At 39.0% G+C, this 26,644-nt stretch overlaps 1 protein-coding gene across 9 annotated transcripts in view; it reads left to right on the plus strand.

The window, feature by feature from the left end:
- The window catches only part of MAP4K3 (mitogen-activated protein kinase kinase kinase kinase 3), an 87,890-nt gene that overhangs the window by 59,314 nt on the left and 1,932 nt on the right, over positions 1 to 26,644 (plus strand). For 6 of the 9 annotated variants that reach the window (XM_054818847.1, XM_054818842.1, XM_054818844.1 and 3 more), the window contains 14 exons: positions 696 to 858; positions 1,859 to 1,968; positions 3,764 to 3,805; positions 7,559 to 7,643; positions 8,028 to 8,107; positions 10,615 to 10,675; positions 10,762 to 10,879; positions 14,125 to 14,183; positions 16,373 to 16,476; positions 17,246 to 17,417; positions 20,028 to 20,096; positions 20,215 to 20,307; positions 21,758 to 21,828; positions 24,505 to 24,560. In XM_054818847.1, coding sequence (XP_054674822.1) covers positions 696 to 858; positions 1,859 to 1,968; positions 3,764 to 3,805; positions 7,559 to 7,643; positions 8,028 to 8,107; positions 10,615 to 10,675; positions 10,762 to 10,879; positions 14,125 to 14,183; positions 16,373 to 16,476; positions 17,246 to 17,417; positions 20,028 to 20,096; positions 20,215 to 20,307; positions 21,758 to 21,828; positions 24,505 to 24,560 — 1,283 coding nt within the window. Of the gene's footprint in view, positions 1 to 695; positions 859 to 1,858; positions 1,969 to 3,763; positions 3,806 to 7,558; positions 7,644 to 8,027; positions 8,108 to 10,614; positions 10,676 to 10,761; positions 10,880 to 14,124; positions 14,184 to 16,372; positions 16,477 to 17,245; positions 17,418 to 19,830; positions 20,097 to 20,214; positions 20,308 to 21,757; positions 21,829 to 24,504; positions 24,561 to 26,644 lie in introns of those variants that run through there. The other 3 variants (XM_054818843.1, XR_008576188.1, XR_008576187.1) reach the window with 3 other exon arrangements.

The raw sequence follows: 26,644 nt of genomic DNA on the forward strand, positions 1-26,644 counted from the left end.
GCATCTGCTTGCTAACTTTTGGTGTCTGAATGCTGATCTTCAGAGGCACGCCTGGATCAGACTAGATTTTGCATGCTCCAACTCGAAGATTAAGTGAATCTTTTCCCACTGAAGTTGTCTTAATATGAGCAAAAATAAAAAGAAAAAACCTTTTTTTGTGTGCGTGTGTATGTCTGGCTGTCGGTTCCCCAGGCAAAAACTGCAGGTTTGATTACTTACCCTACTGCACTAATTACCTTTGCGTAACTGAGAAGGATTTTTACAAGCAACGTTAGTGCAGCCAGTGTCTAAACAACATTGCCCTTTGTGGTCACATCCCCTATTTGGGATTCTTTACACAAAGTTCTGGCTGTATCGTTGAATGTTCCCTAGTTTCTGTCTGGTTTGGTTATCTGTAGTCATAAACAGTGACATTTCCACACGCCAAGTAATTGTTTAATGCATGACTTGAATATAAAGATTTTGAATTTGTACTTTGATAACAAGGTTTTCCTTGCTACTATGCGTTTCCTTCTAGTTTGTTTGGGTTTTTTGAAAGAAATTTGCATGGAAGAACATGTTGCTTTATCAATTTACTTGTGAAAATACCAGAATTCAAATATTGCATGTGTTTGGGTTTTTTTCTCACTGAGAAATAGCATGGATGCTTTGAATCTTTTTGCATTATGTTTTTATTATTACTATGTCCTTTTCAGCCGAAATCCATCTTTATCCCCCAAGAAACTCATTCTTCTGAAAATGATAATCAAGGGACAATCAAGAGATGTCCAACATCAGAGTCTCCAGCAAAATCTGCATCTCAAGTTCCACCCAGACCGCCACCTCCTCGATTACCGCCACAGAAATCTAATGCTTTAGGTAATAAGAGTGATACAAAGAAGTATACAAATATTTCTTAAATAGTCTAATGTGATTAGGATGTAGACATCCTCACCTATGCACACATTAAAACATACTGTGGTAATTTTTTCTGTGGTGGGCACATAACAGAAAGTGCATGAAAGCCAAAATGCACAAAAGAAAGCATGCTTACACTCTTAAGAGGGTCAAATGTACCTTCTAGTAAAGTTACATGATTCCTGCCAATGCCATTGGTGATACAATTGCTTTTCTAAGCAACAGGCTTATGTAGTGTATGTATCAGGATAATCACAAGGAATAAAAAAGTTCTCCTGTATGTAGGTTTTGGATGCTGGCCCTGTATGTCAACTGTTGTCATTTGACATGTCAAGAATAGAGTTTTGCTTTCAAAGTTTGCTTTTATATGTAATGAACTGAATTGGGTAGTATAGCAAGTAATTGTGTTTGTTTACTGTTTGCTCAGGCTGTTCCTTTTATGCTTTTGTTAAAGTCTGATGCTTTGAGAGTTGTCCTGGACTGGCTTGTTTGAGCAAGCTTAATGTCTGACTCTTAATTGATTAAATCTTGCTAGCTCTTCCTTGCTACATATTTAATACTGCAGTTGATGTGTTACAGATTTGACTGTAACACTTAAGCACCCAGTACTAAGAAATGCCTCAAGACTCTTTATAAAGAATTGACAATTGAAGCATTAGCAATGGCCAAGTTTTTCTTTAAGTGTGTTAAATATATTTTTCCTTATAACCATGACTGCATCCCTTTCTATGCTCACAATAGATTTGTTATATTACTAAAATTACCATGGACTGAGATTTAATGTGGCTCTATAGATGGTTATATGTGCACATGTACGAACATGTATGCTTTAGAAGTAAATTAGGGTATTGGAACATGTTCTGACATAACTGGAAATTTTGGCCCTTCCAAATTGTTTTTAGGCTAGACCACTCTTGAGTTGAAGGTAGAACAACACATTTTTAAATATGAATCTTTCTAGGTAATGGAGTCACTTCTGCACAATTAAACGGTGAAAGAGAGGGATCACCACATCAACAGAATGAAGCTAGAGACACTAATTTTTCAAGGAAAGAAAAGAAGGAAATATTGGTAGGTATTTAAGCTTCTGGGTGTTATTTTAAAGTTGTCTCAGCTGTTTCATGTGCATTATGAAAAGAAGCGGGCATACTCTTTAGTATAGAAATGATGCTGGATGGTATCTTGTTTATTTCAAATCAAAGCACAGTTTTGCTAAATCATCTAGTTGTGATACAGTCTTAAGCTGAAGTTTGAGTTGGTATTTAATTTTCATTAGAAACTAACGTAATCATGCATATATGAGATTTACTTGCTTGTTTTCACATACTTGAGAGACATGTAATGAGAGCAAGATCCTGCGAAAGAGATGTAATGGCTTGTACTGAGGAATGACTATTTAAGCAAATGAGGAAATTAAGGAACGTGCTGCCACCTGCTGGCTTGCTGGAGGATTTGGCTGGCCCCGGGAAAGGAGCTGAGTCAGGGCTGTTCCCAAATGAGTCTTTCCCCTATCCCAGATGTAGGCATACAGGCTTTTGGTGTTCAAGGGGGGAAAAAAGATGGAGAAACATAAATTGGGGGTCCAGATATGTAAGCTGTTTGCCTGCTGGCCTCTGCAGCTCCAGGTGTCAGGGTTTTTCAGCTTGGGTTTAGTGTCAGACTTGAGCTACATGTACTCATGTGGAGTTGCAGACATGGAGAGAATGCAGTTTTACATGACGTGTAATCTGATCCAGCTGTGAGCTGAGGAAAAGAAATATTCCTGCATCCCTTTCTCCTCTTCCAAGTGAGTTTTTTCCATCAAAGCAGCAAATGGTTTCCAGAGTGGTCACTCTATAATTATGATGCAAAAGTGGGACAGTGAGATGGGAGAGAGTCTGTAGTTAGATTAAAAGTAACATGAAACAGCACTGTTTGGGAGCTTCTTCTAAGGATGAGGTTGGAAATGTTGCTCTTTTAAGAGAAGTGAAGAGGAAATAGAGCAGAAACATTGTGTACGTTTTTGTTTTGTTTTAAGGAAGTGCCAGTAATACTGGCAGTACTTTGGAAAGTATGATTTCCTGAACTGCTTTGAACTTGGCATTTGAAATTGTGTGTTCGAAGTTTCCTGTGTTACCTGTAAAATACCTTTCTTTAGAAGCATGTTTTTGCTAGGAGAAATTGACACTGATACAGGAAAGTGGGTCTCGTACTGATTGATAGAGTTTAATGCTGCTTGTAACATTGAACAATTGCTGCAATATTGCTTAAACTTTGTATTGCTGGATGTGGCATTCTTTCCGGCGTCATCGTAATGTGAAAATGTTGTGCAATAGACTATGCAGACATTCCATGAGAAGGCATTAGGGAATCATAGTAGAGGTTTTAATGAAAGAAAAATGGTACTGGTAGTTTGTACTGTGTGGTCATAGAGACATGTGGTTAGCAAACTCATGCCGAATTATGGAAATGTTGGTTAGAAGGGAGGTCTCTAGCCTAACTTGATGCTTAAAAATGGGACAGTAGCCAAAGCTCAGCCATAGCTTTCAGGTCTAGTACATGTGGCATTGGACACAGCGGAGGGTCCCAGTAGGTACCTAGTGCCTTCTATTTAGCCTAGTGTAGAAATGTACAACACAACTCTATTGTCTTTAAAAATCTGCAGGGAGGGTTTTGTATCTATTTCTTATGTAGATATAAGTATCAGCTTTTTATTTTCTCCTAATATAATTATGCTCAATTATTTATCAAGTGCTTTTAACAGCATTCGAAAAAAAATTTTTTAGACTTGTATTTTGGTTATGTTGTAGTGTGGGGAGACAATATGCATATTCATAAATATGTGCACCTGTGAGTGTAAACCTACTTTTTAACTTTTATTTTCTAGAAACCAATTAGTAATGGCCTTCCTCCCACACCTAAAGTACACGTGAGTATTACTGAGTCATACAAGTGCATGTTGGAAGCAGGATGTGTTTTCTTACTAAAGCTGAGAGTACCTTTTTTGAATGTTTCTAGTATTTTCTAAAAAAGTTATAAAAGCCAGTATCCCTTAGAAATGTTAAGCTACAGGTATGATATTTCAGAAATCGCCCTTGATTTTGTGCTCTTGAAGTAGATTTTGGAAGGTTTTGTGTTTGCTTGTTTCATTAAAAACTGAGTGAGAGTTCTGTGACTAATGTCACAGGAGTACTTCCAGTGTACTGAAGGTACTTACTGATCTGAGTTGCTGATGCCTCTTGGGAATTGCAAATAGCTCAAAGTTTATACTATGCAGCTCTAGGTTTCAAAACTTCTGAAGATGGAATTTATAGATGCCTTAGGGCTGGAAATAACTATGTGCACCTTCATAGCATAAAGCAAAGTAGAATTTCATTGTAGTATCTGCACGGACTTGTCACTGTGCTTTTAGCCAGCACTGTGATCAGAAACAGCCAGTCTTTCCTCCTCCTTGACTATTTGTTTCTGCCCTCACCACTCTCCTCCTTGTGCACTGGAGCATGCATCCATGTAAGTTGTGCTGTGCACCAGGTGGGGGATTAATCTGATTTTAAACTAACCTTTTTGCTACATTACTCCTAAGCTAGATCAGTTTCTCGTATTTGGATAAGAAAATGAAATTGCTACAAGGATGTGTAAGTGTAAATGATACTATTTTTTGCTTCCTACCCATTTTAGAGAAGCAGGACAGGTTAAGGTAGAAAGCACGCTTCTGTTCCTTAGAACTGTAATCTCTTGCATAAATGTACAGGATTATTCCAGAGCTGTGAATTCTTGATATGTTTAGCATTGTTTATTGAGGTCAACCATGTTTTAATAAACTAAATATTAAACTAAACGCATGACCTAAATGCATGGCCTAGGAGTGCGTACTTTAAACTAGTGGATGACAGAAAGTTGGAAGCATTGAAGAAAACCGAATCATCTTGGGGAGGGGATAGATTCAGTGACTGGAATGAGAAAAAGCGTAGAAAATAGAATAGCTAAAAATGAAGTCATACGTGTTGAACTTTTGCCACAAACTTCAGGAACAGGCCATCAGAGAATGACTGTGAGCTGCTGATATAATGAAGCTGTAAAAAGAGACTGACCAAAACAGGAAAACTTCTCAAGCTGGTCAAATGAGTCTTTGGGTATTGGACTGCGCTCGGCATGTCCATGCATCCTTGTAGTGCACTAATTCTCTGGTTCTGCTGGTCCTCAGGTTAGAAACTCTTTTCCCTTTCCTCCTCTTCCCTCATCACACTCATCTTTTATGAATAACAAACTTTCTAACCTTTTTGTTAAGTGTTGAAGACTGATTTGGCACTTAAATGTTTCTCTCTGCCTGCTGTCTCCATCAGTTACCAAATAATGAAAATATGGGTGAAGGAAGGGAGTTTTTTCCTAGGTCATTTGGATTACTGGACTTTTTTACTTTTCTCTGTTGTGGAACATGTTTTGCATCCTAACATCACCATTTAACAAATACTCTGCTACTGCAAGTAAAACTTTGACAATAGTTTAATCTCTCCTGTTCTATTTCTGTGGTACATCATTGTTCTGATTCTTGTTTGTGGGTTTGGTTTTTTTTTGTTTTGTGGTTCTAAAGTTGCCAAGTGTTAAGAAGTGTTTTGTGTTCTCACTGTCCCCTAAAATAATTAGATGTTCTGGGGCTCTGTTTAAAATGGTATTTATGCATGGTTGCCTGTGACTCTAGAAATTTTGTTCAAATCTCTTAATAACCCAGTATAGTAGTGTGTTTTTTTCCTGCTATTTTAGGTGGCTTGCAGCGCAGGGAGACCTGTTAAATCCTACCAATGACAGAATGCCCTGCCTGCTGAAATTCCCCCGACTTAAATGCCTCTGTGGCAGCAGTCAGATCAAGCAGCTTTGCTTCAACCTTTTATTTTGTGTTTGTAGTTTGTTTGGTTTTTTTTCCACTGTCAACTCAGTTTAATAATTTATCTGATTCTCAGCTGTATCCTTGAGATTTGTTTGGTATTTAAAGATGATACCCTCAGGCTTCGTTTACCCTTCTGAGGCATTTGCAGTAGCATCTTGGCTCTGCAGGCTTCCTGGAGACCAGGGCTGAGAATGGCCAGAGGAAAATGATTAGTCTCTTCTGATTTCCATCTCCTCCTTCTTTCTTATCCAACTTATCACTGCAGAACTCAAGTAGGTCTTAGCAGTGAGCACATTTTTCCTCCACTGTGCAGCATCTCTTTCAGTGCTTGGAAAGGGTCAAGGAGAATTGTGTAATTGGTTACAGGAGCAGCAGAAACACTTACCAGTATTCTAGGAGATCAGTGCTTCAAGCGGCATCTGGTGTAATTTCTGCTGAGTGCCTTTCAGTGCTCTGGGTGCTTGGGAACAGGTTTCCATAAAACCATCCAAAAAATCCCCCTTTTTTTTTTCTTTATATCATTCCTCCTTCAAAATCCTTGCTGCCAAGGAAGTTGGCAACATTGAAGTGTCGGTACGTTGAGGTCATCCTGTATCAGTATCTTCTCATATCCCTGCCTCACGTGTATCTTTTCTCTTCTGTTCTTATGCCTGCAGAAGGATCATCTCATTGTCTGGCAAGCAGCCAGCTCCCTGCCTCAGTACTCAGACTTCTGCAGTGGTACTAGCAGTGCTGAAGTCTTTCCCCTTGTCTTGCACGTTTTGCTGATTACCTTAATGAATTTGATTCTTCCCTCACATAAGTACATATGGACAAACTCATGGACTTCATTGTAGTGATGTGAGAGCGAGAGATGTCCGAAGCACAAAAAGGGTCTAATTTCTGCTGGTTTTCATTTTAAAGGATCAATTACAAAGTTCTTTTTCTTATTGAACTGAACTATGTTCAGAAGTGACCAAAATGCGTGCAGATTTTATTCAGCAGCAGGTTAACAAAAAAAATTGTCCAAATGCTAACACGAGAGTTATTTGGTTAATTCAGTTTACAGATGGATGATAATTCACAAAGTATTAATATCAAGTGAAAACATTGCCATTCTGTTGTAGCTATATTACAGAGCATGTAGCCTTGCATAAAGGTGATGCCTGCTTGTATTCAGGATGGCAGCCCTTACTAAGCATTCTTATAAATGCCTACAAATGCTTGCACTTCACTGGGGGGGAAGATGGAGAGGTTGATTATATTATACTATACAAGCTGCTTACTTAACAGGCAAACTGATTTTATTACGGCTATACTGAATAAGGAGTGGGATCTTCTACCAGAGGTTTCCCTTTGGGAAGCAATCAATATTGAAAAGAAGTTGATTCAAAACAACTAGTAGAGAGTCCGAGACTAAGATTTTGATTGTTGCATGACTTAGAGTTTTATTATAAATGTGTGAAATATGACAACAATAAAGTTTCTCTGAGACTTTCTAAAGTCACAAAATTCAGGAACCTTTTTCAAGTTTCTCACCTGTGTAGTAGTAAGTAGGTGCTTAGACTGTTAATTAAAGAGCTATTTCCACAATGCTAATTCTGGTATGTTTGTTCAGAAGGGTCTTACACATAAAGGAAAAATCACTTTAAAAAAATATCCCTTTGTTGATTTGTTGTCTGGATGAGGTTATTTTCCACATGGCAGATGAAACTACTCTTAACCTTTTGTTACTACTTTAAGTAAAAAATAACCCTGTTGGAAATGTCACATTTTAATTTTTCATATTTATGTTTTTAATTGTTTTTACTTCTACAGATGGGTGCTTGCTTTTCAAAGGTTTTCAATGGCTGTCCATTAAAAATTCATTGTGCAACATCATGGATAAATCCAGATACAAGAGGTAGTATATTACATATATTTTACCAATTTTTGTCCTCTCCTCGGATTTCAAGAGTGCTTAGATGAGCAAGGCTATTCCTTTTGAAAATAGACATATTGTAAAATAGGTTTATTTATATGAGAAGTTCTTCTTTAATTATGCCACTGCTGTCTGAAAGTCAATGTTTTGGGTTTTTTTAATTATGTTAAGATAAATGGGGTGTAGTCTAGCTTTCTTAGCAAAACACCTTCCTTTCAAACACCGTAACTACTATAGATTGGTTTGTTTCAATGTGTGTAATTGTTTTAAGTCTTTTTTTTTTTTTTTTGTAAAGAGCTGCGTACTCTTACGAAACAAATCTTCCTTAAATCAGGATTTCTAGATTGTTTTTGTTTGTGTTTGCAGATCAGTACTTGATATTTGGTGCAGAAGAAGGTATTTACACACTGAACCTCAATGAACTTCATGAAACATCAATGGAGCAGGTATATTTATAGTTTGATATTTTGAGGAAAAAATACGTCTTTGTCACTTTTTTAGCCACTCAGATTAATGTGTTATAATCCTTGCAAAAATTGTCTTTACTACAGTTACATAGGCACTAGATGCATTGAGAATTAACATTAAGTGTTTACTATGGAGGATACCTTTCAGTCCTGTTTAAGTTTTTTGTAGGCTGAACCATGTTTAAGTAGGAGATCTGCATATATCAATGTGTTGAACTTCATTGTAGTGCATTGTCCTGCAGTTAAATGATTTGTTAAGTAGTATGGAATTTCCCTGATATTTTTGGATGAAAGTTTTTTCTATTTTCTTGAAAGCTTTGTTACAAGATATTTACAACAAACATTGTGTTTCAACTACAGGGAAGCAAGGAGATCCTTTATACACTAGATTCCATTCTTTTGTTCTTAAAAGGAGCTTTGCTGATGAGACTCAGCTTCCTGAATCCCAATTAAAACTCTGTCTTTGCAGAATCTTATACTTAGTAATTCTTTAGAGGGGGTAGTGGGGAGGGGGAAATGCTAACTGCAGGCTTTTCTTTATGGTGTCTTCTCCAGCTCTTTTGTTAATCTCTAAGAGACTTGTTTTCTTTCCTGCCTTCTCCCTAACTTAGGGAGCTATGCATCTGCCATCAAGATGGAGGAATTTGCAAGGACAGCCTTCACACTGTAAGCTGGAGGCACTGGTGTTTGTTCATCTTCCAGGGTCCAGACGTTGTAGATATGTCTGTTGTGTTGAGAAGAAGCCCTAGCTAGCTTGCACTGAGCTCCACGTAACCCATAATCATAGTGGTGCTTGAGTTAGCTAGTTAAACTTAGCTCAGGTACCTCTCTGCTGCTATGCTGCAGTTATAAAACCTACCCTGAGAAATATCACTAATACAGTAATTCTTGTAGGCCAGGTAGACCATGGAAAGTTTTATTTGGTTTTTGGGGGGGGTTATTTTTTGTTGGTTTCTGTTTTGTTTTTTAAATTGGCAAGGAGAATAGGTGTAATGAAACTCATGCTCTCATATCCATCCTTGTTTTCTCTAAGCACCATGTTCTGTAGTGCATTGCCTAGTGAGCTTTTAGGGAAATGTTTTAATAATCACTTAGATACTAGAAGAGATGCTTATGCAGCTACAGAAGACCAATCAAACTTGCACATTAAATTTGGATGCAGCCAGGCTGGCAGATTATTACTGTTGGTTTTCCTTACAGTGTATTTAGGTTAAGAGAAGACTTCAGGAATAGAAGCGCACCCTTGTGCTAACCATTTATTACATTGTTGTTTATTATAACAGGCAGTAGGGCTTTAATAGCATTTTCAAGTTCTGTGTTTCACTTCATTGTTTACTCTCTAGGTCTGATATAATTCAGTGTAAAAGCAAAAGTAGTATCCTTGGTTATTTTTCCACTACATTCCACTTCACTAATGGACAAAGCAGAAATAACATACGTTTCAGGAGTTAGCACAGCTTCAAGATGAATCTCTTGGTCTTTGGCAGAAAAATATTTCAATTAATTTACAGATCTCCTCAAATCTTTCTAATAAACCAGCAGTGAGGGGGTTTTATTGTTTGGGTTTTTTGGGGTTTTTTTTTCAGAGCAGATGAAATGTCCTCCTGAGTGGTCTGTCTAGCCCAATAATCTTATTTCCTAAAGTGGCAGTAGGAAATGCCCATAAGCTTGGCCACTGTCTGCTGTCCATTCTTGTCAGACTCCACTGCAGTCATTGGATCGGGGATGTTGGAGGATCCCTGCCTATTTGCTCTTTGTGTCCATTTATGGATCTGTTGGACGTGAGTCTGTCTAATCCCTTGTTGATACTTTCCACCTCTGTGACCTCTTGTGACAACAAGCTCCAGAATTATGAGAGAGGGGAAAAAAAGTACCATCTTTTTTTAAAATCTTTTTTTTATTTAAAGGATGTCTTGTTGGTTTCAGTCCCATCTTTCTAGTAGTTGTGGGATTTGACAAATAACAATTCTGCCTTGACCATTTGCTGCGTTTCTTGATCACTTAAGTGAAATGTGTAATCATATGCAGATGGCAAGTCCCTTCGAGTGCCAGTTTTAATTGTTTTAAGAAATTGGAACTGTCACAGACTTTAGAATGGCTATGATGTGTTGACCATGCTTTGTTTACTGAAGTTTGTATTGTTAAGCTTTTCTCCTTTAAAATTTTAGAAAAAGGATGGATTGATCTTTAACAACATCTTGTGGGCTAATTGTAGTATACTTGAAGACATGAATATACAATGTACTAATTGTCTAAATGTTAATGTGTATGTTAAATATATTGTGTGCCTAAGATTTACTCTGAATTAACTCTGGAATCCAGGTAAACATTACTTGGTTTAAGCTAATTTCTGCTACAAAAAGCAAGTCGATATTAGTTTTTGTCCTGTTGTCTATGCAGATATTAATTGATCAACTTAATGTGCTCTCACTTTGCATATATCAAATTGAATCCTTTCTTTCTTTGTTTTTCCTTCCCTTTATCAGCTATTTCCTCGAAGGTGTACATGGTTATATGTCATGAACAATTGCTTGTTATCAATATCTGGTAAGTTACTGTGCTATCTTTGAGTGGTAGCGGTGGTAAATATTTGGTTTCGTATTTGAAGTGTGGTTTTGTTTTCTAATTTCCAGGTAAAGCTTCTCAGCTTTATTCCCATAATCTACCAGGACTCTTTGATTATGCAAGGCAAATGCAAAAGTTACCCGTTGCTATTCCAGCACACAAACTCCCTGACCGAATACTTCCCAGGTACATACATGTCATCAGATATGTATTTTAATTCTAGGAGTTCAGCATATGCTTGTGAAACTCTGGGAATACCAAATAATGTGGAACTCTGTTCACAGATTGCCATAAATAACTCATATGGGCATTAACCCCTAAAATTACATCAATCAAGATGTAAATATACTCTTACTAGAGAAGTGGGTTTTGGTACATCTTACCTTCTTTTCATGAAGCCTCTTGTTTCTGGGCATATCTCTTTTCAGGTATAGTCTAGTATGGTTGTACTTGATGCTAAACAAAATCTAGTGTCAGTATTGTACCTGTGATATTTCAGCTGAGTAGAAATGATGATCTTACATTAGTTACTCTGAGTACTATCATTCCATTCTATTAAAATAAAAAAGGGGGAGGGGGAGGATGTGTAGTCTCATACTGCAGAGGGAATGAGCTCATGGGTTATTTTGAAAACTGGGAAGAGTACAACCGGAGTACAGATTTGACGTTCCTCATTGGCTAGTCATTTTTTGCAGGCCAATGTAGAAGGATCTTTGGCCCCAGATGCCTACAACACATTGTGCCTGCAGTCCCTCCAACTTTATTTACTAACAAACGCATACAAAATCCCAGAGACTGAGCACAGTGGTGGCTGCCAAACAAGCCTTAGCAGCCAATTCAAATCCAAGAGGAGGAGGTAGTAACACTAATATAGTTTGCAGAGAAACCTTTGATTCTTAAAGTGCATAGTGAATCACTGATTCTCTGCTACCTTTGGTTCTATTAACATCCTATTAACATTTAATTCTTGGATTTGGGTAAGGCTTCTTGTTCGGTCATCTGCAAATATAATGGTGCAACACTTGTCTGAAAACTGTGTTCTTCCTAGAGGCTAAATTCTAGTTACCTAAGAGATAATTTGTGCTTTGAATTGTTGTCTTCTGTGTGCCTGCACCACTGTTCTGCTCTTCTCTCTTCCAAACTAACTTTGGCTGGGTGACTTTCGATTGAGGACTGCATCAGCAGTGAACTAATAACCATAATTATCATAAGGATCATATGAGGAAAACCTTCAGACTACATTCAGCCTGGAATGACAACTCACTTAAGTCGCAGAGGACTCAGAAAATTTCTTGTCCAGTCATGCCACTTCCCAAGAAAAATGCAGCACAACCTGAATGTGCGAGTGCCAAGCCAGTCATTCAAAGGCAGGAGAGATTCATTTAGATAATCCATTTTTCTGTTTTATCCTTTGCTGTAAGGCATCAGGGTAGTAACATTAGGCAGGCAGAAGTACATTTGAAGTATGTACAAGAGCATTTTTTTCCTACCAGACCACAAAGTATATTCTTCAGCAGGTTCCAGTATACTGAGGTCTCCCCTCAGTCTCCTTTTCTCCAGACTAAACAACGCCAGTTCCCTCAGCTGGTCCTCACAGGACTTTGTGCTCTAGACCCTTCACCAACTTTGTTGCCCTTCTTTGGACATGCTCCAGCACCTCAGTATCTTTCTTGTAGTGAGGGGCCCAAAGCTGAACACAGTACTCAAGGTGCGGCCTCACCAGTGCCGAGTACAGGGGGACGATCGCTTCCCTAGTCCTGCTGGCCACACTAGTTCTGATACAAGTCAGGATGCTATTGGCCTCCCTTATCTAGGGAAGAGTTTGACAGAGAACAATAGATACTTAAAGAGCAGTAAGTATTTGGCTCAATTAAGTTGCTCTCTACAACTACCCGAAAGGAGGTTGTAGTGAGATGGGTGTTGGTCTCTTCTCCCAAGTAGCAAGTGATAGGACAATAGGAAATGGCCTCAAGTTGTGCCAGGGGAGGTTTAGATTGGATGTTAGGAAAAATTTCTTCACTACAAGGGTTATCAATCATTGGAACAGGCTGCCCAAGGAAGCGGCTGAGTCACCATCCCTGGAGGTATTTAAAAGAAATGCAGAGGTGGTGCTTAGGGACCTGGTTTAGTGGCAGACTTGGCAGTGCTAGGTTAACAGTTGGATTCGATGGTCTTAAAGGTCTTTTCCAGCCTAAATGGTTCTATGATAATGAGTGCTATGTAAAAAATGTAGATATGTTAAAAGCAAAGTTTTTGGTAGAGAAAATGCAAAGCAAAATAGAATTCAAAGTAATTTGTGACGTTCGTATATTCACCTGCAAAATTGTCTAAGCTCGATTTATGATACTTGGTAGGCAAACGTTCAGTAGCAGAAAATACGTCTGTGATGTCTCCTTACCAGCTTCTTTCCCTTGAGTGTCCTTGAGCAGTCCTTTCAAACCTTCCATATCTTCTTTCAACCAAAATTTGTGGCCAGTACTTGGTTTTCATGCTGCTCAGTCCTGCTGCGTTATCAGTCACTTCTGGACAGCTTCATTTGAAATGCTGTGCAAGTATTTTCCCAATTCATAGCTTTGACCGCAGCATCTGTCTGTCTGTCTATCTATCTCTCCACTTATTCCTATCTTTTCTACAGCATCAAATTAGTTATTTTTACTGTCAAGACTACTGTGGCCAGTCTCCATACTGTCTGTCATCTTCTAGTCTGTACAGAGACACAGATTCCCACTACCAGCAAACATCATCTTTCCTGGCTTATCTGATAAATTTTCAAGGAATCGTTTACATGATTTCTCAGGGAGTGTCCCCTGCACATGAGAAAACATCTTGCAAAGCTGCCTTCCAGTCCTCCTTCAGACCTTCTCTTGAAATGCATGCTGTGCTGCCTGTGAAAAGTTTTGCAAAATTTATGCTGTTAGTTTGCAAGGACTGTGGTCCAGCAAGCTATCCAGTACGGCACCATTTCCCACACCCCTTGGGTCCATATATCTTGTCTTCGAACTATAATGTCCTTGGGACAAAGGTGGACTTTCTGTTGTCTGTGTGGTATCCAGCACAAGATGCAGTAAGCTACAGCATTACAGAAGAATGGTGATGGGAGTACCAATAGACTATACAGGCATGTGTATAAATACATATAATTAAATAGTAAGAGATAGTGTTAAATGACACTTGAAGGTACTAAGGTACCCATTCCTCTCTGTTCCTGACTTTTAACTGCATTCATAATGCTGCATAACTGAGCAGCATCTTAGTGCTAACAGAGGGATCACTATGTATGTTCTAGGCATATAATTTTGAGAAAAAATATACAAATAAATATATTTTTAGGTTGGGGGGGTGTCAAATATAACTTTTCCACCAACAACTCTAAAAAGCAAATTAAGTCAATTGTTTTAGTTGATCAATAATTCTATATTTATATCTTCTAGGAAGTTTGCAGTGTCTACAAAAATTCCTGACACTAAGTGGTGTCAAAAGTGTTGTGTTGGTAAGTAAAGATCTGAAGACAGTGTTGTCTCTGAAGCCTTTATAGTGTGTTCAGAGTGCCAGCTACTGAAGTATCAAAGCTGCACTGTGTTGAGACATGTTTTAAAAGGAGGATGAGGGCAGATAGATTAAAAAAAAAATCCAACGAAAAACAACCAACACAAAAAACCACAACCAAAAAATCCCCCAAACAAACAAGAAAAAACCCACAGCAAAGGTAACTGTGGATGATCTCCTGGGCTCGAGCTCTTGTCCCTGGAAATGTTTCACCTGGTGTTCCATAATCAAATGTTTGGTGTAAGGAGTTGTATTATACAGGAGATTTTCAGAGACTTGGTGGTAAACGAGCATCTGTCACTTTATTCTGACAAAAATCTCCCCGATATTGCTAAAACATCTGATGTTTGTTACCACTTCTTTGTCCAGCTCACCTGTTAAAATTTGACTTTTTCTGGGATACAGATCCTCTAGGGTGTGGTAGGGTGTTAACTGTATGTACTGTGTATGTCCAGGCCTTGCCCTAATTGAGACATCTAATCAAGCTGTGAATGGTAATGGCTGGGGAACACCCAAAGGGGTGGAGTGACAGCGATCAGAGTAGGTACGAATGAATGCTGGCTTTCTGACATGAAAATTAATTTGGAAGTCTGCATGTTTTCAGGTCTCTGTTTATGAAATGAGAAACCTGGTGGTGTGCTCCTCTGTAATCTTACTGTTTCTGTACCAACAGGCACAGAATTTAACAAATGTGTGGTGGGATTTGGCATTATGAGGGGGACTCTGCTGTCTTGGCATTCAGAGATAGCTTAGCCTAGTAAGCCTGGAGTCCTCCTTGCATGATAGGCATAAGTGATAATTTGTGATGGCAGCAAGGGCAACTGCAAAAGGCAGATCCAAGGGGAGACATGATGGGTTCCCCTTTCCTGCCGTACTTACTATGTGCAGCCTGAGTCTCCTCCATTCAAGCTGGCAGCATAAGTGACCCTTTGGCCTGGGGAAAGCAGCAGTGCCACAGGAGGCAGAAAAAGATGAGAACTTCTGGTCTTGTTTCTCTGCCTCACAGGTGTTGGTAATTGCACATTTTGTGGTTTCTGCTGCTGAGTTCAGCCTTATTAAGGGTCATGCCAAGCATTATTTGCTGCAGTTTGCAGTCTGACTGACGTTGAGTGAGAACTTGGATTAATGAAATTAAGCTTTGATGTTGAAGGTGCTGAGGGATTGCTAGTGGATTTCCTTAGCAGTAAGGTAGCAGAACATATTTCATTTACGTAGATAGTGCTGGATTGTAGAAGCTCGTTATCTGAACTGTGTTGTTAATTGCCTGTTGGCCCACTGTCACTTTACTGCACTTTAAAATCTGGTCTTTATATGTAATTGTATAAAGTGCAAAGTAACACTTGTTTGTCCTAATGGACTGGCAGTGCTTCAGGAGTGAAATTTTGTCAATACTATAGAACTAAAGTTTTCACAGTGCCCAATTTTGCAACTTTATTGTTTTCTTCCAATTTTTAATTGAGTTCTGACAAACAATAGAAGAAGAACAGTTTAATGGAAATAAATGATGTCACTTTAAAAAAACCTGAATTTCCAGCTAATCTAGAAGTGTTCACCAGAAATGTAGAGCTCCTGGATTTCACTGTGACAGTGCTTGGAAGGCCACCGAGCAGTTCTGAAGTGACACTGACGCTATCCAGTTCAATGCCTGCTGGATAACTATGTGTCATAGAAAAAGCCATTCTTTAACAACTTCTTATGATGATTTGGAGATAGCTTAGACAAACCAACATGGTGGAGCAATATATTTCGTATGTGTACGGAGTCACCTATTTTTTAAGACTATCTAAAATAGTAAATCCCACCAATCAGTCTAAAAAAATTACAGTAAACTTTATTTTGAGTTGGAGAGGTGAAACATACCACAGTGCTCTTAAGAGTCATGTTTATTATGGCTTATTTGGCACCAGCTACTAGCTGTTCATGCCCAGTGGAAGGACAGCCCCTGCTCCAGCATGCTCACTATCACCATCTTCATACTGTGGATGTTGACTTTTAAGCAGCTTCCTTTATATAAAAGATCAGAGTGGTGGTGGGTATTTTCCAAAAGTGTATGGACTGTTACTCAGTTGGAAATTGTTTATAATTTGTATTTGCTTAGTAGACTAATGTACTCTACCTCTCCTTTTTTGGCAGTGAGGAATCCCTACACAGGCCACAAGTACCTCTGTGGAGCACTACAGTCTAGCATAGTTTTATTAGAATGGGTTGAACCAATGCAAAAATTTATGTTAATCAAGGTAATATTACCATAAGGTGAAATAGTCTTGTGTTCAGTTCTATTTATCTTATAATGATTTGTTAAGAATAAGTATTGGCCATTTCTGGAGTGATTGGACTTTTCTCTTGGTTTCTGTTAGATTACATTGAAAATAGTAATTTAAATGTGTAATATGTATTAACTGACTCAAAAATATTTATAGGAATGTTGTTGGTTTTGTGGTGCACTTCAGTTAGAGAACAAAGCCCTTCTTTCCGTGAACATTGCCTTTTAGTTGCACAGTAAAAAACCCTGGCTGACAGAGACATGGCGGAGTGGAGTGGTAACATGACTTAACAGTGGGCTTGCTCTGATACCAGAAAGAAGGTGCCCACTTAGCCTATGCTTTGTGGCACTGGAGGTGCCCAGAATTGCTTCTTACCTCCCCATCTGACACTGCCTGAAGAGATGGAGTCAGGGTGGACTCAGGTTTCTAGAGAGACAGCTGCTGTAACTTGATCAGCCTGGGAAACAAGGCTTAGAGACTCCATAGTCAGGGAGGGCATTGATGGGTATAGCACTCTTGGCATCTGTGGGCAGCTGCACAGGACATGAAGACAGACATTCTATCTTTGACTGAATTGGCATGAAAACTCTCTAAACTTCTATCAATTACTGTTATCTGAAGAAGTAAACTTGATGTTACAAAATGTATGGCATAAAGTTTACCGTACAGTTTAAATAGCTAATAGCAACTCAGACTAAACTTGTTTCCCTTCTAATATCTATTTTTTTGTTTCTTAATCTAGCACATAGATTTTCCTGTACCTTGTCCGCTGAGATTGTTTGAAATGCTGGTAGTCCCTGAGCAGGAATTCCCTTTAGTTTGTGTCGGTGTCAGTAGAGGAAGAGACTTCAACCAGGTGGTGAAGTTTGAGACACTCAACCCAAATTCTACCTCTTCGTGGTTTACAGAAACAGGTTTGTGTGCTGTTGTAATTGCATTCAGAAATGTTCCTTGCTCTTCTATTATAGCTGAAGCACTAGAAAGGTATTTTCCTCTGAGGAAACTAATGGCTAAATCATTAAGTCTAAGTGATCATTGTAAGTTCTCTGTTTAAAGGGGTATCTGGTTGTACCTGCTTGCACATGCATTTTTTTTTGACGTTTCTACTTGTTGAACTGATTGGATTTCTTGAGATTTTGAGTATAGCAGAAGATGAAGTTGTGGTTTCTTGTATTTCCATAAATCAGGCTGTACTTGACTATTACCCACTGTGCTGTTCTGAGCTCTACCCTGGGACCATGACTTCTGTTTATATAATAGATCTTAATAGAATTGCACTCTGAGCAATTTCTTTCAACATCACTGAAGGTGTGGTTTGGCTCTCCTGCAATAAGTCAGTGTGGTGAGAAATGGTGTTATCAGCCTCCTGCTGAGGGAGAGCATATTTCTATTCTTCCAGTGTTTATGGAAAGTGAAAGGGATTAGGACCACTGGTACCAGGAAACCAAGTACCTGTCCATCACTGGTTTGGATGTGATGAGTGAGGAGGCCACCATCTGAGCAACAGTAGAAATTATCTTAAGAAGGAAGTGTGCTGAGAATTACTTATCTACAGTTGCAAGGTTCCCCCCTAAACCTAGATACAGTAGTGAGCTGACCCCAGTCATAGCTTGCAGGTTTAGTAGTAGTAATTAACTTTGTTATTACCAGAGATAGAGCCCTTGTTGGTTTATGATGAATTTATACATAGCCCTGTGCTGGCTATGTATATATGCATGTGTATGAGTCCAGCTGATTGTGTACTGTGGAATTCACTAAGGAGTACAGTTTCCACTAGGAAGACACCTGCTGACTTTCTTGCTGCTGAAAAGGGCATCAGATTTTGACACAGTTTAAAGCATAGTTAACAAAAAACAAGTGATCAGTGGATGGCAAATTAATGCACTTAACTACTTCAGAGTTAGTGCATTTTATTTTCAAACTCGTACATCTATTTATGTAATTGTGTCACTTCAATAGAGTCCATAAAAGTAGCATGTTGAAGATAAATTCTTTGACCTGTAATGTCCTGTTGTCATTCTTTTCTCAGTATTGTCTGCATCAGTGTGTAAATACAAGAGTAGTAATCCCTTCACGGTTCATTTTTTTAATGTGAAAAATGTAACATTGCATTGTGCCTTTCAAAAACACTGCTTTAGCTTCCTTGAATCGTTTGTATGTTCTTGTGTTGTGTCTATGTTGTTATTTTCTCCTATTTGTTTGTCTCTAATTTAAACACTCATGTTGTTTTGGTTTATTTCTGTCCCCTGCTGGCAGGAGAGCAATAGTGCAATGAAACAGATTTTTCAGTGTTTTTTAAATGAGGAAAGTGTGTACTGTATGGTCTCAGATAGCTCCCATCAAATAATAGTTTTCATTGTTTGACATTTGACTCTTTTTGTAAATGTCGGATAAAGACATTCTTAAAAAAAATAACGGGCAGGGACTTATTGCAGGGGGTTTCTCCCCTTGCCATCCTTCTCCTGTTAGCTTCGGCCAGCGTGGCACGTTTCCACATCGTGTAATGTGGTTGCACAGATGTATATCCTCCAGTCCTTCTGTTGCATGCTTTCATCACTGCTATATCCACCTTTGGTTAAGATCATGCGTTAAAAATTGGTTAAGATCATAAATGTATACATTCTAAGACAAATGGCGAAAAAGAGATGGAGGGACCATCTCAAGGAGCACATTTCTGCCATCATCCTTGAGGAGTTCTTTGCTTCTCAACAGGACCATGGATTTTATTATTTAATTGAAAGTTCCTTTTGTATTTTAGGTAACATGCTCTGATTTCTCATCTCTAACAGATATAATGAGTTTCTCTTTTCTATGGGAAAGAATGCCTACAGAATTGCTGGCAGTAATGCTGAATTAGTGAGAGCTGCTTTTTGTGTGTTTTTAATGTTAACAAACAAATGGACAAAAACTACAGTTCTCTTGAGTTGACGTGTCCACTAATCACTTGTGGGTCAAATTCCCCTGTTTGCTGTGATGGAGACTGCTGCAGCTGTAACCCAGAAGAGAGGAAGGTAACCCTTCTATTAAGCGTTTGGAGAAGGAAATAATCCCCTATTTTTGGAAGATCTGGGGATGGAAAGTCTGAAAATAGCAGCAAGAATTAAGTACTAATATTAAAGTCCCTAGCAAGATTTAGAAATAAAGGCAGAAGAAAAATGGAATGAAACATTCAGGATTAGTGTGAGCAGTTTAAATATCTGCCTTTTTTTGCTACAGCAATATTAAATGACACCAACAGAAAATAAAGGGAGAACAATGTATATGTGAACTTGCTTTTATGACATGGCTCAGAAAAGGCTGGATTAAGTCCATACTTTAATATTACAGCTTCAGTTTTCCTGTCACAGTCAACATGTTGGATAAGTGGACATGCCTCTCTAAGAGAAGAGAAATGTCACTGGTAAGATGATTATTTTAAGTAGATAAAAGCACACCAACACATTAAATTGTCTCAATCTCTAGAACTTCCATTTCAAATTTCATGGTAATTTATGTTATGAACTAACACTGTCATTTTTTTATAGACACTACAGAGACAAGTGTTGTACATGTAACACAGCTGGAAAGAGATACCATTTTGGTGTGTTTGGATTGTAAGTTGTAGCATCAACTAAATATATATTTATGCATGAACGTGCATACTGTCTGTCTTCAAATTAGGTCATATATTGAAGATTAATTCTTGGCTGACATATACTATTTATTGTCTAGGCTGTATAAAAATAGTGAATCTGCAAGGCAGGTTAAAATCCAGCCGCAAACTGTCATCGGAGCTCACATTTGACTTTCAGATTGAATCAATAGGTAAGTTGGATTTCTATGTTAATATTGAATATCTGGACAGACTAGAGAGCTGGTCAATCACCAACCAATTTAACAAAATCAAGTGATGGACTCTGCACCTGGGACGGGGTAACCCTGGTTATACATCCAAATTGGGGGACAAGAGGCTGGAGAGCAGCCCCGCGGAAAGAGATCTGGGGGTTTGGGATGATGGCAAGTTGAGTATGAGCCAGTAGTGTGCCCTGGCAGCCAAAAGGGCCAACCATGCCCTGGGGTGCATCAAGCACAGCATTGCTGACCAGTTGAGGGAGGTAATTGTCCCACTCTGCACTGCACTGGTGCGTCCCCACCTCAAGTGCTGCGTGCAATTTTGGACGCCTCAATATAAGAAGGACATCAGGCTATTAGAGTGTGTTCCGCATGTGTGTTCACGCAGTCCATTTTTTATAAAGCAGCTTAAAGACTAAATTTTATGATATGTCACACTTTACATAAATTTTGTTTTCTTGTGAAGATTCTGAATTAATGAAGATTTGTGAAACAGAATACATTTGTTTTTACATTTCTTGAGTGGTTACATACCTGGATTTCATCACTTGCTTTTGAAAGAGGAATGAGGAAGGATGTGCACATGGATGGAGGGTAGCACCAGAAGAGGAGGAACAGTGGAAACAAAAATAATGAGTTGGAGGGAATTTACTTCTGAGGAGAAGCTTTAAAGTTTCAGGCACTTCAAACATAATGTCTCATTGAGAAAAGGATAAAAAAAATTGTCATGGAAAACATTACTTTTATGGCTCCTGTTGCTTAGGAATGGGGGGAAGGAAGGAGTACATGTACTTGAAGCTGCTGACTGTGGCACCTCTGCACATGCTGTAGTCTAGGCCTCTCTCTGCTCATCACAAACAAGCTACTGGTGTCCTGCTCTGGCCTGATAATATCTCCAAAGAGCTCTGCTCTCTTTCCTGCATACCTGCCCGGAGGCAGGATGCTGGATGCAGGTGGGACAGATTGTTCCAGGGGACCTCCACACTTGCCCTCTCTTTGAGGAAGGCCATACCCCTGTTTACTTTCACAGGGTTCAAATGTAGGTGTCTGTCACCACATTTGTGACAAGGGGAAGGCCTGTGAAGTAGAGAGCTCTCTATAAATTTGCTCCTAGTATTAGAATGTGAAGGGGTTTCCTGTTCAAAGGAAAGGACACTTTTAGGGCTAGACAGAAGGACAATTTTAAACCTTTTTCTGGTTGGGCAGTAATATTTTTAAATGCAGTCATTAAACAAATACATAGTAGCAGCTACTTTTGAGGCAGGTTCAGTGATTCCTGTGAGACATTTTGCAGTGTGTGGGTGAACATGATACAATAAAACATACATACACAAATTTTAAAATTGCAGTCATATGCTTTTGGCCTTAAAAGCACAAGTTGACATTATGCCTGAAAACTAATTCCAGTGTTCTTTGTTACCAGTCTGTCTACAAGACAGTGTGTTAGCATTCTGGAAACACGGCATGCAAGGAAGGAGTTTTAGATCAAATGAGGTGAGTACTGCATTTTGCTTCAAATTCTAGCTGCTTATATAAGCCAAGTAGAGGATGAATGCATAATGCTGTGGTCTGAAAAAGAGCAAAACATTTCAGTAACTTCCTAGGTTAGACTGGAAGATGGAAGTCTCATTCTAAGCATGTTTCATAAGCCACAAACTAATCAGTGAAGCTATAAAAGAGCCCCTGTCAAGTCTAACATAAAAAGCAGAAAGCAACAGGAGACCAGGCCATGATGCCATAGAAGATATCCAAGCCTAATTCTTGGTAACATTAACCTTCTTTACCTTAAATTGCTTTGAAGACCAGTGTCAGTCCCGCAGACTCTCACACATGGATACCAAAAATTTGGGCTTTGCCAGTGGTTGCATACTCCACTTTAGCTTTTTATCACAGTGTTGAATGAGTTGCTTGGTTTTTTTTTTTTGTCTCTTCCATGTTCCCTTGGCTTACAAGTACTTTGAAGATTTTAGTCCCCAGCTTTCACAATAAGTATTTTACGTTCTCAGCAGAAAAATGTCAGATTGACCTAAAGATTTCTTCTGAATTACCCTGTAGTCCTATTTTTTTTTTCCAGCTAGCTTGATGTGATTTTTAGGCATTGTTAAACCATTATAAGTACCTTCCCAACTCTTTTTTTTTATTGCTGCAAACCTTGTGCATCTATGTGTTAGTGGAAATGCTATGCTTTATAGGATTTTAATGAGTCTTTTAATTTGGTTATTAAAGAATGTTTGCAAACTTCACCAGTTGTTTTATCAGTGTCACATTGGCTGAGAAATTGAGCTTGTTATGACTAATTGTATCTTAAGGTACACATACAGTCACACCATGCCAAGCTTAGATATTCTACCTTGTTACGCAACTACATTTATTTGCACAAAGCCAGAGCTGACCTAATCTATACTTGACAGTAAGCCTGCTCTTTGTGGGAAGTTGGACCAAAGACTAGAGTTGGTATAACTTCTTATTTCCAAGTCTGCAAATGGTTCTTGTGGCATTTGTGCATGTTTGATCCCCAGGCATGATTGTCCTTCTCCCAAGAACTCATAATAGTGAACCGCAGCACCCTGCTGTTAGCACATGAGGAGGAGATGATGCTGCTAGGCACTTCTCCAACTCCAGGCTCCTGCTAGCAGCGTTCTGCAAGGCTCAGTGGATTACTCCACCCGTTGGCACTCAGTAGCTCTGATCCAATTGTTAGAGAATATGCCCCAGAGTGCTGCAGCACAAGTGGGTGCTTTATATTGTTTACGTAAAGCATAAGGAACGCTGTCTGCTTGTTTCGTTATTGTCAAGCCAAAGCCAGCACCTAAATGAAGAACAGAAGGCAGAACCGAGCTGTTCTCAGAAAGCAAGCCACCCAAAACTTTTTCGCTGTAGAACATACAGACTAAGCTCTCAGGCCTTTTTAAATTCCTTATCTCTCCTGGCTGTCCTACTAGCTACAGCTATTTAGAAGACAAACCAAAACAACTGATTTTCTTCCATAATATGAAAAACCTGCATTACCAAGCTCAGATCTTGACTGTATTTGTTACTTTTGGGGAATTTTATACTATGTAGTATGTAGGGACCAATTACACAGGACAAAAACCTGACCAACCTAACTTTGCAGCACATTTGTCTTTTGAAGACATTATTGGTTCAGATTCCCTGATGTAGTAACAGTTGGTCTAATTGGGGATGATTTGAGCTGCTCGCAAAGTTATTTCCTTCCACAACCATGACCTTCCACAGTGGTTTGATTGAGTGGGAAGAATGAAACAGGGAACTGTGTGAATTCTGAGACAAGATGCTCAAAATTTGGGCCAAGATTGTGCAGACTCAGCCCCACAACAAGTAGGAAGTAATTTTCGTAATAAAGAGGGCAACTTCATTGTTGTGAATTAAAATTCTCTTGCAAGTTCTCTGTGCCAGAAGTGAATTCACTAAGTCAGCTAACTCTACTAGGATCTCGGAAGGAGAGAAGAATATCTTCTTTCCTCGAGAATGTGCAGTGTGGCTGTGTAGAAAAGGAGCTCTGTAAAGAGTGCTGCCTGTTCACGGTGTGACTTGATACCCTTTGGAGTATGCAGCGAGCTTCAGTTGATTTTATTGACTCACATGATGTTTTCTTTAGTGCTTTGGTATTCATGTGAGCATAAAGGTGTATCACACAAGTACAATTCACCTGCAGTAAACAACGCTCTATTGCACTAGTCTGAAATGTCAAAATACTATGTTGGGCATAAGTACCACAAATTAGATTGTTTCTCTGTTAAGGTTTTCAGAATATGAACTTACTGCATCATTAGTATGATTCAGAATTTCAACAAAACGCATTTTATATGTGATTTACCTGACCCATTTTGGATATCTACTCTAGAGTGAGACAAATCTTACAGCTACCTATTTCAGTCATGGTTGTAAAGAGAATTGCACTGGTAGCTCAGATGCTGAGCCCTGCTGTTGTGCTTGCAGTTGCTACCAGAGGAATTCACATAATGTGGCAGGAATTACAGAAAACATTTAGATCTCACTTAAAAGTGACAGTTGCATTAAATTCTCTGATTTAAATCAGCAGTAAATTGGTAACATCAGTCAATTCTTTTCTCTAGGTTGATTTTAAAAACAAAATAAAAACACTTGTGCATTTAACATGTAAACACTTGTCTTATTTTTATTGTCTAGATCACACAAGAAATTTCTGATAATACAAGGATATTCAGGCTTCTGGGATCTGACAGGTATGAAGAGAAGTGAACATGGCATGCTAAAATAGAAAAATAACATGTGTTCCTCCTACCTTGTAAAAGTTCTTTTTGCTTGTTTCTTGTGATTCCTTTTTTAGCCATCTTACTCTTTCCTTTGTGTACGTGTCTACCTTTCAGCCCTTCAAGTTTACTTTTCTTCCTTCAATTTAAAAAAAAATTAAAAAAATTCTTCTGAAAGTGTTTTTGGGCTTCCAGAAGTACTCAGCTGTGCTAGCAAGCTCCTGTTTGGCTGTAGTCACAACCTCCAGGAGTGTCTTCCTTTTTTGTGCTGTCATTCTTTTTTTTAAATTGGTGAAATCTTTACTTTCAGATGCTCTGCTGCAGTAGCTCTTCCAGATCTACTTCTTGAGACAAATGCAAAATATACTTAAAAATTTAAATATCTCACTTTCACCCCCAGAAAGGAACTCTACCAGTTGTCCTCCCAACATGACAGTTCAGGTCTTGTAAGAGCTCTTGATAATTTCCAGCATAGCTGTTCTTTGGCATCTGCTTTGCAGGACACCAACACCATGTCTGTCTGACCCATCACATACCAGCTTGCCGAGTCAGTAACTGCTATTTTAGGAGTGTCATTGATTTCCTCAGCTTTCTCTGCCCTGCTGTCGAACTTTGTACTTCTGTAACAGCCACAAAAACTGCAGATGTTTTGTCTTCTGGGGAGTGCATGCTGACGTGATGGTTTCACCAGTAATGTATTCATATGAAGTGCAAAGATAGGCTTTAATTTTTTCTTTTGAGAACTGCCTCTCTCTTATGCCACTCACAGTAAACTCGCTGTCTTGTGGCATCTTAGAACTACCAAAAGAGCTTCATATCAGCCAAAGGCTTTCCCATGTTTTGCTTCTCCAAGCTTGATGCACAGCCCAGTAATTACCCATAACATCAACAGCAGCGAATGGTGCTGTGGCTTTATCAGCTAGCTACCGGCGATTTTTGGTGGCTGGGGGTTGAGGATTCTGCCTTACGTGTGCAATACCCGATAGCTTTTTGGTAATGGGTACTTGTAAGTAATACTCAGCTCTGACCTGAGGGTTTTACTCTCTGTTCCAGTGAGGTGTGCGTTGACCTCAGCTTTATTATGTCATTTCTCTTAGTTGTTGAGAGACATCACAACTCAATTTAAAAATGACTCTGACTTCCCAATGGAGGATGACATTGCAAATCATTGCCTTGGAAAAATAATGTCCTCTTCCCCAAATACAGTTCCATCTATTTCTGGCTTGCACTAATAGTCTCCCAAGTCTGAGACAATGTTTAAAGACTTTACACTGCAATAAATAACAATTCCAATTTCTTCAGATACTATTTTGCTTGCAGCTCCATCATATTTTGTGCTTGAGCTGTGAAACCTTTTTTCCAGTAACACATGTCATCTTCTAGGCAGTTCATAGGAACTGGGGTTCTAAGAAGCTAAAAAACTGACATCAGTCTGATAAGAGCTTGCATGTAGCTTTCTCCTGGTGAGCAGGGAATGTCTCTTGGCATGAGGTGTCATTCCCTTTGTGGAGCACATTGAGGAGAGGGTAGGTTTTCTGAGCGATAGTTTTGAAGCACGCAACCTCTCCTTGGGTGAATGCACAATAGATGGATTTGAATTTCCCACAATCTATTTTCACTTCAGGGTGTTTGTGGAGGAGAATTCAGTCATGAACATCCTGGTCCATTTAGCAGTTTTAGCAGTTCTTGCCTGATTTAAAAAAAACCTCAAATAGTTTGTGAAACAGAATTATGACACTAATTCCTCTCCTTTGAAGAGAAAGGTCTGATCTAGGACATCCCTTACAGTCTTTGCAGTTGTAGTGGAGGTCCAGCTAACCCAGTCTCCTGTCTCCAGTGCTGGCCAAAAGTGGGTGGCGAGAAAAGTGAGAGAGAAGATTCTGCACATAGCAATCCTTTCCTTGAGGACTCTCTCAGCCTGCAAGTCTTTGTCTCTGGAACTTTCAGATCTGGAGGAAGTTTCTGTGGATTTAGGTTACATGGGCTCAGGGAAAGATTAGAAATGCTCACTGAAGAGTCAGCTTTGGTCATCTGTCATGTCCAGTGGCAAAGGGCAG

Source organism: Grus americana, chromosome 3 (assembly GCF_028858705.1).
Source record: "Grus americana isolate bGruAme1 chromosome 3, bGruAme1.mat, whole genome shotgun sequence".
Classification (NCBI taxonomy): Eukaryota; Metazoa; Chordata; class Aves; order Gruiformes; family Gruidae; genus Grus; species Grus americana.